The sequence below is a fragment of the Capra hircus genome, chromosome 10 (assembly GCF_001704415.2).
Source record: "Capra hircus breed San Clemente chromosome 10, ASM170441v1, whole genome shotgun sequence".
In the NCBI taxonomy this organism is placed as follows: domain Eukaryota; kingdom Metazoa; phylum Chordata; class Mammalia; order Artiodactyla; family Bovidae; genus Capra; species Capra hircus.
This window is the reverse complement of record NC_030817.1, coordinates 14738952-14755327: the sequence shown is the minus strand read 5'-3', so window position 1 is coordinate 14755327 and position 16376 is coordinate 14738952. Positions and strand designations below refer to the sequence as shown.

General features: G+C 54.9%; 1 protein-coding gene across 2 annotated transcripts; it reads right to left on the bottom strand.

The window, feature by feature from the left end:
* On the bottom strand, window positions 403–14780 carry ZDHHC22 (zinc finger DHHC-type containing 22). Of its 2 annotated transcripts, XM_018053925.1 has the most exons (4): window positions 14561–14780; window positions 12203–12742; window positions 7127–7254; window positions 403–842 (listed from the first exon to the last, which is right to left on the bottom strand). In XM_018053925.1, the coding sequence occupies exons 2-4, from the start codon at window positions 12726–12728 to the stop codon at window positions 759–761; spliced, it is 738 nt and encodes a 245-aa protein (XP_017909414.1). In that variant the 5' UTR covers window positions 12729–12742; window positions 14561–14780; the 3' UTR covers window positions 403–758. The 2 variants fall into 2 exon arrangements, with proteins under 2 accessions (XP_017909414.1, XP_017909413.1); XM_018053924.1 differs by lacking the exon at window positions 403–842 and having other exon boundaries at window positions 4611–7254.

Below are 16376 nucleotides of genomic sequence, written 5' to 3'. Positions count from 1 at the left end.
GCCTCTTTCTGTCCCCACCAAGGCCTATCGCATAGTGAGTGCATGCTCAGTCGCTTCAGTCATGTCTGACTCTTTGTTGGACGCTGTGGACTATGGCCCACCAGGCTCCTCTATCCATGGAATTTTCTAGGCAAGAATACTGGAGTGGGTTACCATTCCCTTCTCCAGGGGATCTTCCCGACCCAGGAATCGAACCTGGGTCTCCTGAATGGAAGGCAGATTCTTTACCTTCTCAGCCACCAGGAAGTGACACCTAGTGCTGAATAAATGGGTTGGATGCATCCATCAGTCAATGAATTGATGAACAAAAACTCGACTCATGGTTACTTTTCAGCAGGAAATTTATTGGATATCTACAACAGTCCATGTGGAAAGACCAACTAGTGTCTGGGTTAGCAGGATAAACTCAGGAGCAGGCACCTGGGTTCAAATCCCAGCTCTGCCACAAGGCTTTGGGCAAATGATATAACCTCTCTGTGCCTCTGTTTCTTTATCTGGAAAACAGAGGTAATACTAAAGCACACCTCGAGGGGTTACTGTGAGGAATAAACAGTGCATATGTGTATATGATAAGGGTCTGCCAGGTAAAGAACGCTCAGGAAGAGCTGGTCATTATCACTCACAGTAGAATTACTGCAACAGCAGCGTCGGTGGGCCACACTCACGAGGCGTGGGGGAATCCAGGGCAGTCCATCATCTCCACTCCCACCTTCTACGGCTTACAGTAGAGTTGGGAGACAAACCCACGCAGGAGGCAGTCAGTTAGAGCTGCCAAGTGTTGAGGAAGATCCCTCCAGTGCTGGACTGCAAACCTCGTGGCATGTGGTGGGACTGGGAGAGGCCTAGACAGATGGAAGAGGCCTGTGGTTGTGGGGCTGTCCACCAGGGGGCAGCACGCCACAGAGGGCATGTGGGCCTCACCGGTCAAGACAGGAGATGGTGCCACATGCAGTCTTCCCTGCGTTTCAGGGTTTTCAGCTTTTCGATTCTCCTCTACTCCCAGAGGCTATCTTGACAGAAACAGTTTCCCTCCAACCCCACTTGCTGAGTCTGGCTGGGAAGGAAAGAGGGATGGGGGAGCTCCCAGGGGCCCCTTTTTGGGGCCAGAAAGAGGTCCCAGTTGAGCTCTCCAGCGGCTTCAGGCTGAAACTCGGCAATGACCACGACCCCCTGCCTTTAGACTCCAACCCGGAGGACCCTGCTGATCTAGACATCAGTCTCACGTTGCCTACTCATGATACCATCCCTCGTACACGGAGACTTGAAATTCCCAGAAATCACCTGGCATCCCTCCTTCTGGATAGTCCTTCCCATCCCCACTTCCACCCACATCCTTGCTTTTCTGCCCAACCAACTCCTATTCATCCTGTGTGACCCAGGTGTCACCTCCTCTGGGGAGTCTTCCAGCTTACCCATGGCCCAGTGAGTGCTCTCCCCCAGGCTTCCCTAGCACCTCGTCCCTCTCCCTCCCGTCTATGCTCTCATACCTCAGAACCACAACCATCTGTGATTGGTTGTCTTGCCAATGAACTCCCCTAGATTAAGCACTGGGTCTCAGTCATCTTCACCTGCCTGGTTCTTGGCATTTTGCCTGGCATCGAGTTGGCATCAATGAAAGTTTAAGGAATGAGTGGAGGAGCTGGGCCCGTACCATCCAGAGAGAGAGGAAGAAGGCAGAGGCAGAGACCAACACCAAGAACAGCTGAGCCACCCCTCCCCACCCCACCACACCAACAGGCTCACCTTGGCTGGTAAGCAGGACCAGGGTTCTGCCTCACCTCTAAATCACCTGGGATAAGATGGGAGCCAAGCATCCTTGCTCCCTGCCTAGCCCTCCTTTCTCCCCAGCAGGAAGGGCTGCCTCTCAAGCATCTCTGAGAGCATGCCCAGAAGCAGGGGTAGCAGTGAGGCCAGTCGGAAGATGCAGGGTACAGAAAGGAGCCAGGAAACTTGGGGGACCAAATGCATGGAATGACAGGGACAGCTGTGTTCTTAGGGGAGGAGACTGGCTGAAAGATGCCTGCCAGGACCTAGGACTGGCTCCTCATTACAGTGGAGGGCAGTGTAGTTTAGGTCTCCTCAAGTACATTGTTTTCTCAATGCTCCTTTGGTTCTTGAACACTGAGGAGCCCAGTGTATCGCTCCATCTGATTCTGAGTATGGAGGCCAGAGGACCTGTGACCTCTATTGCCATGGGCAGATGGTTTCCAACCCCCAGTTTTGGGAGTCAGAGTTGTGTGTTAAAGTTAACTCTGACCCTCTTCCCCCACTCAGGGTTGCAGGGTGGTTATTAGTGACACCATCAACTGCCAGCCAATGATGGGCCAATGACAGCATCCAAGTGCTTCAGGGGGCCCTGAACCCCACCCAGGACCCCACCGAGGGTCACGTTCTCCCATCTCCAGGGCTCCTGCTGGCCTTGCTGGCCTGCCCTTAGAGGGCACCCTGGTCACCCCACTTCTACCTTCAGGATCACTTCGGATCTTTCCCCGGTAGCTCTCTGGTCATGCTCCCTGTCTGTGAAGTGGCTTTGGCATCCCCCCTCCTTACCAGCCCACAGCCGCTAACCACCCGGACCCTGGTTACATCACACTCAGAATGTAGCAAATGCCTCTTATCAGGTCCCTCCCACTTTCAGTCTACCTGCCAAGGCTCCATTTCTGAATTCTAGATCTAATCAGGTAATCCCCTTGCTCAAACCTTCAATGGTTCCCTCAGTCAATTCAGTTCAGTCGCTCAATTGTGTCCAACTCTGCGACCCTATGGACTGCAGCATGCCAGGCCTCCCTGTCCATCACCAACTCCCAGAACTTGCTCAAACTCATGTCCATCGAGTTGGTGATGCCATCCAACCATCTCATCCTCTGTCATCCCCTTCCCCCACCTTCAATCTTTCCCAGCATCAGGGTCTTTTCCAAGGACTCAGTTCTTTGCATCAGGTGGCCAAAGTATTCCCTGCTGCTGCTGCTGCTGCTGCTAAGTCGCTTCAGTCGTGTCCGACTCTGTGCGACCCCATAGATGGCAGCCCACCAGGCTCCCCTGTCCCTGGGGTTCTCCAGGCAAGAGCACTGGAGTGGGTTGCCATTTCCTTCTCCAATGCATGAAAGTGAAAAGTGAAAGTGAAGTCACTCAGTCGTGTCTGACTCTTAGGGACCCCATGGACTGCAGCCCACCAGGCTCCTCCATCCATGGGATTTTCCAGGCAAGAGTACTGGAGTGGGGTGCCATTGCCTTCTCCAAGTATTCCCTATGACCTGTCAAAGTCATTCTAGATTTCTTAGCTTGGCATTCAAGGCCTCTCTGCTCAGGTCCCGTCTCTTAGCCTTGACTCCGTCTGTAGTGTCCCCTGTGCTTACCGTTCCACGCTCACTCCAAGGCTCCAGGCCTGTTCCCTCCACCCAGGCAGCCCTCCCCGGGTCCCTCCACCTGCTGAGACCTCATCTCCCCTCCCCTACCTTACCCTACCCTACCTGGAAGTCCCCTACATCTAGGTATTCTCTCTCCTTCCTCTGAGCACTCCCAGGAATCTCTCCCAGGGTGTGAACCCTTGGAGAACAGCTGTCTCATCTGTCTTCCAGCCCCACTGTGTGCAGAATCCAGTTCTGGGCACATTAGGGGAAGAAGACATATGAAACGTGCGAATAAGCACTGACCTGTGCAAACATTCGGGCCATGTTTATTGATCATCTGCTATGTGCTGAGCTGCCGCTAGCATCCAGGGCAAGATGGTGAACAAGGCAGATGTCTCTGCCCGGTGAAGTACAGATGGCTCCTGCTCTAGAAAGTGCTGAGGGCTGACTGCAGCTCCATGCGCCCCCTCCCCACCTGCCCCAGCATATCTAGGGGCTGCCTTGCTGGTTGCCTGGTGGTGAGCGTTCAGGGAGTGCAGACCGTATACAACACTGGCCTCGGCTGAAGGTTCTCCAACAGCCAGTTGTGTCCGCCATCAGTCCAGGCTTGCAGGTCTTTGGATACCATCAGAGGTTATGTCCACTCACCTGCTCAGGGACCAGGCCCTCCCCCAGGCCTCAGTGCCCTCCCAGCTCTCCCAGGGCTGGGCAGCTCAAAGTGTCCTGATACTGCAGGAGCCGAGAGGGCAGGGCTCCCCGGCTGATTCTCAGTGCTGCTGAGTTCTGGATGAGATGGAAGACCGGGTGGACTCCCCAGCTGTCCTCTGACATGGGAAGGAGAGGGAGGAGGAGGCAGGGTCAGCCGTTCCATCCCTGGTGCCTGTGGGTCTGCAGATCCTAGCATGCAGACCTGTCTCCAGCCAGGGGTGATGCCCACACTTTTACCAGCCATGCAGCACATCCTTGACCCCTCACAATGGACACTGGCTGAAGGGCAGGAGCAGGGTCCTGGGGGTCCCACGCAGCTGCCAGGCATTGCCCTTTTATTGCTGACTTGTGAGGGGAGCCCAGGACCCCAGGGGAGGAGCAGGAGCAGCTGGGACAGCAGAGGTGGATTATGGACAGTGGTCATTTACCTACTGGGACAGAAGCATTGTTAATTCTTACCTTCAGTATTTTAGCAGTTAGTATGACTGTGTCTGTGCCTTCCAGTCTGGCCAGCCCTGATACCAATGACGGTGCCAAAGCAACCACGTCAAATCCAATTTAAAACCACATATTTTATTGATGTTCTTTACTGATGATACTCAGCCATGTGTACAAATATTACTCAAGCCCCACACCTGGCAACCTCCCCACCGCCACTCCCTCTGGCCAATCAGCCAGGAGATGACTCCCTGCATCATCTGTCTTCTGCTCCTTCACAAGAGCTGAGCCTCCAGGAGTTGGAGTGTGGCAGGGCTGCCTTCCAAGCCTGAGTATTGGGGTCTCCCTGCTCCTCTTCCACTTCCACTGCTTCAGTGTGGTCAGAACTGAGGGTGAGCATGCTCCCCGCCTCAATAATCCCTCCATCCTGGAGGCCTGGGAGCCCCATTTCACCCCCTCTGCCACATCCTTCCCCTCCAAATGACCTGTCCTGCTGACCAGCAAGACGGCAGAGTAACCATTTTTCAGGGGGTGGGAGTCAGTGCAGGGGGACAGCAACTGGATGCTCCCGGGGGCAGGGATCTCACCATCTTGTTCAGTGTTGTGTACCAGTGCCTGGTAGAGACTTGGCACATAGTTGGTGCTCAATAAATACAGTAGGAGGCATGAATGAATGCATGAATATAAGAGGGAGAAGTACGAGCGGGAGGCACTGTTACTACATCAGTTCTCGGAGACATGAAGGCAGGACCTTCCCAAGCTCTGCTCAAGAGCTCAAGGTATTGTGAGGTGTTGTGCAGCCATGGTTGGGGTCGCTGTGACCACCAGCTCGACACTGCAGAGTGTGGGCTTCAGCAGCCTGGATGGCAGAATGGCCTTGGGACCCAGTCAGGAGGGGTCATTTGTGTTGTCTCCACTCCCTCATATAACCCAGGGGTCTGGTCATCTGGGCCCCAGAACACACAGCAGCGCCTTCCTTCAGAGTCAGTCAGGGCTGGCCTCCTATCTGCACCCCTATATCCTGCTCCCCCCTTCCTGAGCCTCCACTCTCCCTGTCTCCCTCCTCAGAGTTGCGCAACCCCTTCCAGCTTTGCTTTCCCTGCCGCTGCCCCGACCTGCTCCTGAAATGGCTCCATGCCCCTGTTCGCAAATGCCGACACCTCAACTAGCATTAATACCCAGTGGTCCTGAAAGTTTGCACCATGATTTTCAGACCCCTCCCTACCTGCCCCATCCTCTATGAAAGCAAATAACTCCCAGGCGTCTCTGCAGCAGGTCTTGCCTCTGGACCTGGCAAGGCTCCTTTTGTACTCAGGAAGAGGACACAAATTGTGGAGTGGAAAGGAGCTTCCTTTCCCTGACCCTGTGCAGAAATTCCTTCCACAGCACACCTATCAGATGACTGCTCAGTCCCTTCTGGAATACCTCCAGTTGTGGGGCACTCATGATCTCCCCAGGCAACCATTCAAACACTGAGCAGCTTTAGCTGCTAGAATGTCCTTTAGAAATAAGCCCATTTGCCCCCCTCATTCTCAGTCCTAAAATATTCCAGTGCCCAATCTCTGAACAACCCCCTCCCCTCCTATTCTGCCTCTATTTTCATAACATTCATCACCACCACCCCCCACACACAGACACGCATACATACCCTCTTCTATGTAGTTGTACAGTCACACACCTCTCTCATTTATCAGTATCTCCCTTCCTTTCTCCCTTATCCCTTGTCTTCCCATCATCTATGGAAGACCTGGAGGTTGGAGACCGATGGCAAAGGCTGGAAGAGTGCCAGGGAAAAGAAGCATCCAGCCAGGTCCTGGACTGGGTGGGGGGCCCAGCTGGGGTAGGGAGGACAGGAGACAGCAGCTGGAAACTCTCAGGCTGTTGGCTTCTATCTCCCAGAGAAAAGGCCTTGCAACTTGGGGGCTGGGCAGCAAGCTACTGAGTTCTTTTTTCCTTCCACTGTCCACAGTTCCACAGAGATGAAGACACACGACCCTCCTTTCCCAACCTCACTAGCAGTTGGCAGAGCTGACTTGGCTGCCTCTCACCTATGGTCTTTTTAAACATTTTTGCCAGATTTCAGGCCCTTAGGGAGCATCATACCAGCAGTAAGAGTCCGCTCCCCACTCCTAGTCTAGGGTTGAAAGGAAAAGCTCTAGCAGATAGCAGTGATGGTGGGAGACTTGGTAGAGAGTGTATGGACCAGGCAGAGACGGAAAGCAGGCACCCAAGGGAAGGAAACAAAAACGGAGGCCTCTGAACAGTTATCAGCCACCAGGCTGGCTCATGGGGGAGCCTAGCAATGCCTGGGTGGCCATCTTTCCCCCTTGAGAACCAACACAGTTCTCTGGTGTTATAGACCAGGGGTGGATGCTAGGACCTTACCAGTCCAAAGTTGTAGTGGGTCATGGGTGGAGACGGGGTGCTGTGGTCTCATGTTCACAAGGAGTCGAGACAGACAGACACACACAGAGGAGTGATGGGAGTGCCTGCTACTTGTCCCGCTGCTTGCAGCTCTCGCTTCCAACATTGAACATGGGGACCAGCAGGCCCAACAGCCACCTCTTCCCGAAGACCTCCTGTAAGTTCTTGCGCCAAGGCCGGGCCCTCACCGCCACCCCCTTCCGCACCTGGTGGCGGGTCTGCCCCCGTAGGATCAACAGCAGCTGATGGCAGCAGAAACCAGCGCAGGCCAGGCCAATGGCAAACCAGAGATAAAGCATGAGGATGACGAACATTTCAGAACCGAGGACAGCTCCTGCAGAGGGCGGGGGAAAACAAATTTCAGAACCGAGGACAGCTCCTGCAGAGGGCGGGGGAAACACCAGACTCGCTTTACACTCAGGCCACGTACGAGACCGCGATCCAGGCAGGCGCTTTCCGCTCCGGAGAGAGGGAGATGAATGAGACTGAAACTACATTTTGTAGGAGTCTCAGCGCTGTGGCGAGGGATAGGACTAGTTGTCCTAACTTTTTATTAATGCTGAAGCGAGAAAGGAGGCGAGAGAGGAGCGCTGGGGACGTGGGGGAGAAGGAAAGGAAACTCCTATAGGCAGTGCCTAGATGCTATCCTTTGCTCAGGGTCAGTGGTTCCCATCTCTCTCTGCCTTCTCTTTGGGGGCTAGAAACAGGGAGAAGGGAGTTTTCTCAGGAGGAGAGAGGGGTGAGCTGAGGACCCTGGAGAGGGAGATGGTGTCTGAGCAACTGGAGAGCCTGCTGCCTTCAGAGCTGTGAGCACTGGCTGGGAGGACTCAGGAAAGTGACAGCATGATGGAGAACAGGGCCTCGTCATCAAGAAGTCACGAGCTTCAAGGCAGCACAGAGGATAATTCAATTATCAATGTTAAAAAGAGGACAGTATGGCCACTGGAACTTTCGGCCAGAGCTGTCCTATCAGAGCTTGCTAAGGCTGGAAGAGGCCCCCAAGGCCATCAGTCTAGCCCCCTGCCTTGAGCCGGACCTCCCTTAAACCCCTCTAAATCCGCACTCTGCATGACTGGCTCAAACATCCACTGAGTAAGCGATTGCCCATTCTCTTCCAAGCTGGAGTGGTCAGTCCTTGCTAAGTTTGACTCTCCCAGCCCTGTGGCCTTGCACAAGTTTCTTAACCTCTCTGAGTTGCAGTTTGCTCATAATGTAAAACGGGTAGAATAGCAATAATTCCACAGGGTTGCATCATTCAGGGACACTGTGTGCCCAGTGGCCAGCATTCTGGTTCACACTCAGCCCAGACCTCCCTGCTGAGCATCCTTCACAGATAAGACTACCTCCAAAAGAGGCTCAAGTTTAACTCCTAAAACCATCAAGCTTTCTCCTTCTCCTTTCCAGGGCTTGGAGACCTGGTTGATCTACAACTTTGGCAGCCTCCACCTGCCCAGCCACCAAGGCAGTGGGCCTAGCAGAGAAATCAAAAGCCCTCCTCAGCCCCTCTCTCCTGCAGGGCAAGCTCACCACCGTTCCTCCCAGTGAGATGCAAGTGCCTGCCAGAGACCTCACCTTACAACCTACTCATCCCTGCAAATCTTAACCATATACCTCCCTTCTCCAGTTTCCCCTGGCCCCCAAGGACCTCTTCTCATCTCCCCAAGCTTCCATTTCCAGACTCCTGAGGGCTGGGCTTTTAAAACTTTTCCAGTCTGAGCAATGCTGGACTCAGCAACCAGGAGGATGTGGATATGACTCAGGTTTGTTCATTAGGATCCCTGTCTTGCCCTCAGCCCTAGGAGCTTTGATAGCACGTTTCTCTTAGCAAACTTGGGGACAGATAAGTCCCACTGCCCGAGGGATGGAAAGCTCAGTCCAGCTGGCTTGCACTGGGGGCAGGGAACAGCAGAGGGACAGGGCTCACCTTAGGCTGTGCCATGCCTCTGACCCACTTCTTCCTTGTCAGGTTAGCTCAGGCAGCCACGTGTAGGATGAAGGACCCTGGGACCATGGTGCCCTCTGGGGTGCAGGATGCTGACAGGCAAAGAGGGCCTGCAAGCTGGGATGTACGAACATCAGAGCTGTCAAGCACAAGCATGCCTTGCAATGCAGCCTCAGGGACAGGCCTGGGATGATGGAAGCTGTTTTCCATAGGCTTTTTTTCTGGCACAAATTAAGGCATATAGAAAAGACCTTGTGGCCTTTCCTTGGCCCCTTGCAGCAGCTATAAAAGGCTATTCTGGGGATCTGTTTTCTCTCAAAGTGTTTGAAGATACCTAGCCTGGTTGCCTCAGCTCCTCTGAACTATTTAATAATAGTTCTGCTCCTTTTAGAAAATCACAGAATTTTCCTAATGGGTTGAAACAGTCACACCATCCAGTCTCTCCAGCCTGGCTTCCCACCAAGCACCTTTGACAGAGCATCACCCAGATCTTTAACATCCATCCAGGGATAAGAAGCTCCCTCCCTCCCAAAGTGGCTCAATCATCAAGAAGCAACTTCAGAGGGGCAGCCCCAGGAAAGCAGTATGGTGGGGAGAATATGGGCTCTGGATGCTAGCAGCCCTGAGTCGAAATCTTGGGTTTGATACTCTGTGTTTCAAAGCAACTTATCCTTGTTAAGCCTTTCGTTGCTGAGTCTTTAAAAATTATATAATAATACTTATCTCACAGACTTATCCTGAGGATTGGCTGAAATGAGATCTGCATGGTGAGTAGCACCTACAGTTTGCCCAACAAACATTAACCTTTTTATTTGTCCACTGGATTTTTTTGGCACCTACCACACTGGCATAGTCTTCCAAGTGCTATGAACACAGGTCAGATGGCATCACCTCCATTTCTCAGACGAGAAGAATGAGACTCAGAGAGGTGACACAACCTGCAGTGGCCCATAAAGCCAAAAGAAAGAACAACTTCTAAAAATTTCACTGGCCAGTCCTTCTTCTCTGGCACCAACTGAGGGCGTGTGGGCAGTACCCATCTGAAGACCCATCCCAGTTTTAGCCCCCAGGGCCCATATTTGCAGCCATCCCATGCTCTGGTGGCAGATCCACTTTAGGGGCGGCCCCAGTTGAGGACAGGTCAGCCTGGGCACCTTTGTTCCTTTTAACACCCTCCTGTCCACCTAGCTGCCTGAGCAGGTGAGAAGTCGGGGGGAGCCTCAACCACCTGGGTTAAGAAGTGAGGGAGAAGGGACAGGAAGGGAGAAGCTGAATAGGGGAGGTGTGTGTCAGGGCAGGGGAGAGAAAGGCTGGCAAGGGGAAAGATGTGTGTGTGTGTGTGTTAGTTGCTCAGTCATGTCTGACTTCTTTGCAACCCCGTGGACTATAGCCCGCCAGGCTCCTCTGTCCATAGGATTCTCCAGGCAAGAGTACTGGAGTGGGTTGCCATTCCCTTCTCCAAGGGGAAAGATGAAAGCCTGGCAAAGGAGGAAAGTGAGATGAGACAGTTGGAGATTAGAAATCAAGGCCTCCTTTACTAGGGGGTCTGGCGAGGAGGTAAAGGATAGTGGGGCTTATTTTTCTGCTGGAACCAGGATCTGGGCCCCAAGAAAGGGACTGACTGGCTCTGTTTCCCCATCAGATTAAAGCAAGAGGTCCCTCTCCCTTACTTTCCTGTCTCCCAAACCTAGCACATATGGACAGTCCTCAAGCCCAGGCTTATCTCAAATCAAACCATTTCAAAATCCTCCCTTAGCAAGCATCCATTTTTATGTGAATAAAACTACTTGGAAAAGGAAGTGTTATCAGGCTCTCTGGCTCTCCTCCTTCCTCCACCTGCCTGTGCTCACACTCCACCCCCTAACCCGCCCACCTGCCCTCCCCCAGCCTGGTTATTTCAGTCTCCGGCAGCCTCCCATGCTGGCACCCGCCCGGGTCCAGAAGGCCCCGAGAGCTCTGAGTTCTGGGCCCAGATCAACCACCAGCCCTCAAGACAGCCCTCATAGCTGGGTCCTTCCTGGGCCTCTGTGTTCCCGCTGCCAAATGGCACCAAGCTCTCTGTCTTCTAAGGACTGGGCCACAGCCCCAACGAAAGTCCAAAATGATGCTTCCCCAGAGCAGAGCAGAATTTCTTATGAGCATCCAGCCCAGACATACCACAACCATTTGGGGTTCTCAGTGGAAGTAGCTGTATTCTGTCTTTCTTTGTCCCTGAAAGGTCAGTGGGGGAGGACACAAGCTATTTGTCCTGAGCTGTTGTGTGTTGTCTATACAGACCTGGGAGGCAGGCCAGAGGCTGTCATCCGGAAACAAAAAGATACTGGACAACAATTTAATCCCATCTGAGTCTGTTTCTTCATGAGAAATGGAAATAACAACGTCATACACACATGGCTACCTGTCCATATATATATATATATGCTACTGATTGTAAGAACCAAGACAGTCAGGGCCAGGGTGGGCGAAGTGAAGGAAATGAGGTCAGGGCAGATTTCAAGGCCAGGTAAGGAGGTAAGAACTGCCACCAGGGACCAGGTCCCTTTGGGCCTTGATACCCCAGTCTCCTTGGGGTACGCTTTACAAGGTACAGCCCTCATCAGGGTGCCTAGCTGACCCCAGTGTGAGGGCCCCCACACACCTGGCTCCTGCAGGTGTAAGAGCCTCCTGGAGGGTCAGATGCCCCGCCAGTCCTGTGATGCTTGTGTGAAAATGGTCATTAAATATGGCTACAACTCCAACCAGGGTGCTCTTTGCTCTGAGCCATCTGTAGACCAGAGAACAACCTGATGGGGTCAAATATAATGGGTAGAAGGGCAAGACTGGCCTGGCACCCTGGTTAACCTCCCTGTGGTTGGTTGGCGAGATCTTTAGAGGGCAAAGTCCTTGGAGGAATGAGTGAGCCGGACTGGGGTCCAGGCAGAGGAAGGTCATAGCGTGGGGCTACCTCACAGGCTGCATGGAGGGACTGCCAGCACTCAACCCTGCCTGCTACAGAGAAGGTGTATTGCCTGGATGGCCACAGTTCAATGAGCACATGGGCAGTGGCACCCAATGAGATAATGAACGAGGATGGGGGTGGAGAGGGAGGTTGCCAGGTGACATAGATGCCCAGTTAGTTTGAATTTCAAATAGATAACAAAACAAAACAAACAAAAAAACTAATATGAATATGTCCCCTGCAATATTCAGGTAATACTTGTACTGAAAAGTTAAGCATTGTTTTATCTGAAATTACAGTGTACCTGGTCATCCTGTATATTATTTGCTAAACCTGGCAACTGTAGGGTTGAGGTGGGAGGTCTCTGTGTAGGGCCCAACCTGCCTGCCAAGGCCCACTCACCGGAGAAGAACTGGCTGATGGAGGTGGGAAGGAGCGTGAGGAAGGCCAGGGGGTGGGCGAAGGAGATGGACAGGACCGCGGAGATGTAGGCCACGCCGGCCACCATGGAGTAGAGGCAGGCCAGCGAGGTGTAGAGGCAGAACAGGACGAAGTTTCGCATGTTCCTGCTCCCGATGCAGTTGCCGGTGAAGAAACAGTGGTGGTCGTGCCTCAGGGTGACTCTGGCGCACACGCGGCAGAAGTGGGTGCTGGGCGGGGGGCACAGGGCCCTCCTGGCCTCAGCCCCCTGGCAGGCATCCAGGTCGTCCGGGGAGTTCTGGATGACCAGGACGTAGTTGCCCAGGGCGTTGGTGGAGAGGAACAGGAAAAGCGCCCCATGGAGCAGGGCGGGCGAGAAGAGGCGGGCGGCTGTGGGGTCCTCACGCATGCGGGGCAGAAACAGGAAGAGCTGCAGCACCAAGGTCACCAGGGCGATGCACAGGAAGTAGGCGGGGGCCACCACGTTGAGCAGCCTCAGGGCCAGCATCCTCAATCACATTCCTAAGGATCCAGGATGAGAGGGAGACTTACCGCAGTGTCCCGAGGGTGCCCTAGGGTGCTCCCCAGTTCTGTCTGTTCTGCTCCACGAAAATCCCTCAGATCGCCCCTCCTCTTCTCCCTAAGTGTGACCCAGCAGGCGTGACACCCTGAGATCACCATGGCCTCTGGGGGCCAAGCCCTACCTCCTGGTGTCTGCCTCCTCCATTTTTGAGCAACCTCAGCACCCTGGAGCCCCCCTGGGGGTCAGGCACGAGGAAGGCTAGGTCAAGGAGGTGGAGCGGGGGAGGGGAGCTAGGACTCTGCTCCTCTGTGGCAGTGGAAATGTGCCTGGGTTTGGGATTTCTTCCTCCGACCCCTAGGAGGACAAAGCAGAAGATCTGGGGTGGGGGCAGATGGAAATGACCTACTGCCAGTCCTGTTTCACCTCCCCTTTCTCTGCCCCACCGCCCATCTTGGGCAGTACTCAGCAACCTTACCCATACCCCAGAGAGCGTTGGGGGTATGTGTGCCTGTGGGTCCCCTGATGTTTGCATGGGGTGTGGGGGGCTGTTCCTTGTGTGTGGTTCTATGTGTGTAATCTGTGTGTGCACCTGTGTATCTGTGTTTATGTGTCTCTGAGTGTACACATAGCAGCCGCTGCCTCCTGGCTTCTTAGAAAAATCAATGACAACAATCAATACATTCACACACACATTTAGGATGGCGGGGGGGTGGGGGGGGGGTGGGGGGGGGTGGGTGGCGCACACCGGAATACCAGGGTCAGCTGGTTTTGCTCAGTCCATCTCTCCGACTGCTGACTGCCCTAGCTATTTCTTGGCAAAGAGGCAACGAAATTAAAATCCCCCTACGCCCCCTCCCCCGCCCCCTCCCACCGCTACCCACTTTGCGCCTGCCTCCCGCCCTCCTGGTGCGAGAAACCCAAACAACCCCGATGGCGCCGCCGAAACCCTTTCGATGCCAACAATCTCTCCCCCGGCACAGAAGTGGCTGCTTGGCCAGCCTTTCAGCGGACCTACCCCCGCCGCGAATTGCAGCCCCGCACCAACACATTTATTCCCCCTCGCCCCTCGCAGTCCCGGTTCCTGCCCAGCTTCGGAAGCCACTGAAAAATAGGATTCTGGGCGCCCGCGAGAACTTTTCCAGGGGCTCAGGAGTAGGCGAGCCCAAGACTCGAGAAAAGTTCTAGGAAGGGTTGTTGCACCCAGGATGGGCGAATGCCACGAGGCCTCGGTCCAGGCTGTCCGGTGCCAATCGGGTGACTGATCACCTTGGAGTCCCCTTTCCAGGTGCCGGAGCCCCCAAGAGACTGGCGGCCGCCGTAGGGACCGCGGGCCTCTGTCAGCGGCGGGGGTCTCGGCGCAGGGCTGAGACCACTGAGGGTGGTCGCTGGGGGCCCCTCACCGCCCCTCCGCCAGACGCTCCGGGGGGGCTGCGGCGGCGGCGGCTCTGCCCACCCCCAGAGAGCCGGCAACCCGGGCTCCAGCGAGAACCAAGTGTCTTCCCCACGCCGGTCGCCAGGGGGGCCGCGGGAGCAGCTTCCAGATGCGCCGCGGCGCCGGGAAGAAGGACGGGCTGGGGGCTGCGAGGGGCGCGCGGCCGGCGGCCGCAGCCCCAGCCGCCAGCGGGAGAAGGGACCGCGGGGGCCGCCGCTGTCCGTTCAGCACTGGCGCCGGCCTCGCCCGCCGAGAAGGGAGGCACAGCCGGGGCCCCGGCGAGACAGACAGCGCGGGCGGCCGCGGTCTGGGCGGCCACCGCCTCCCGGGCGCCCGGGAAGCCGCCCCCCGCGCCGCCGCAGAGCGGGTGGGGAGAGGAACTCACCGAGCTCTGGCCGCCGGCAAGAGGAGCCCCGGACGCTGGTTCTCGCCTTCCCCGAGGCTGCAAAGTTGCGGGCTCGGCCCCACGGGCTCTCAGCCTCCTCACGCTTCGCTGGGGGACCGGGCAGGTAGCGGGGGTGTCGGGAGGAGGGAGCGGGCAGCTGCCGTCCTCCCACTTGAGCGCCGGCGAGTGGGGGCCAGGAGGCGGCGGGGACGGCAGCTGGGCATCCCCCCCCACCCCGCCCTTCCCAGAGCCCCGCCAACCCTCCCTTCCCTCCTGGGGGCGGCGCTCTGGTCACCCCGCTCAGCTTTGTGGACTTGCTCCCCCCCGCCCCGCCCCCCGCCAACCTTCCCCCACCTTGTTCCTCTGGAGCGGGCTGGGGCTCCCCGCCTGACTTCAGCCACCAGTCCAGCTGTGAGCTCTGGGTTCAGCCCTGATGTGGATGCTCTCTCACCATCATCTGCTCCTTCCCTCCTCACTGTGGCTGAGACCCTTCCATCCTCTCCTGTCGTTCTCATACTGAGGAAATCAGAGGGGATTAGGAGTTCAGCTTTTCCCTGGGGGGCGACCACCCTTGAAGATTAGCGTCCTTGTGGTGATGGCTTGAGAGCCCCGACCCTGGAGCCTGTCTGCCCCAGAGTCTGAATGTCCATCATTCACAGCTGGGTGATCTTCAGATTCCAGTTCCCCATCTGTAAAAGAGAGAAGTGAGCTGATATGACAACAATCTATGTAAAGAGCTTAAACCGTGCCTGCACAGGGTGAAGCTATTTGAGCATTGGTTTGTAATTATTGACTCTATTTGTTGGGCCCTTACTGGGAACCAGGCACTATGCTAAGCCTTTAGCATGAGGCAGCTTTGTTCATCCTCAGCAGAAGCTCTGTGATGTCCATTGTATGGATAAGGAGACTGAGGCACGGAGGAGCTAAGTTCACATGCCCAAGGACATACTGCGGGTAAGTGGCAGAGCCTGGATTTGAACTAATGCAGCTGCTCTCAGCCTCTACACAGCCCAGCATCACTCTGAGACCCAGAGGGAGCTCTGACTTGGGAGAAAGGAGTATAACTGAGCTATTTATCCAGACACAGAGCTTGAACAGCTTGAACCAGGAGCTTCTGCCTGGAGTCTTGGCCCCATCTCACTTTTCCTAATTCCTTTCTTTTTTCTGACCCCACTAGTCTGAAGTAGGTACCAAACGGCACCAAGAGGGTGGGGACAGTTGGCCAGTGTGTGTCAGATGGAGGTTGGAGGGAGCAGAGAGGGCTTTAGAACCCCCACAGGAAGATGGGCACCACCAGCACCTCAGCTTCTTGAGCTGTCAGAGATTACCTCACTGCCCTGTTACACTCCTCTGGGTGAAGGCAAATATCATAAACGAGTAATTATTTATTGCTTCCTCAACTGGTTGATTAAAACAAGAATAAGCCCTTAAAATGAGGACAATATGCTTGTCAGCTCAGCCTATATTTTTGAAGCATCAGATACTGTTTTCTCTGTATTTTAACGGTAGGCATCAAAATGAAAAAGACAACCAGGAAATCTTTTCGTGTTCTGCAAGGGTCTTAACGTATAAGCAAAAGAACAGCTTGCCGGGTGTTGGCCTCTGAGAATCTGGTAGCCCTGTGAGGCCTGATGGCCAGAGGGTAGGCACAGGGAAGCACAAGTGGTCATTTTTTTTTCCTTTAGAGCCTCTTTGTGTCCAGATCATGGCTGTCTGGACCCTTTTCAGAAGCCCTGCCTGCCTCTCACCCTGGCTTGGGAGAGAGGGAGGGAATGGAGGACTTGGCTGTATTGATTGAAGATCTCCATTCCCTAAA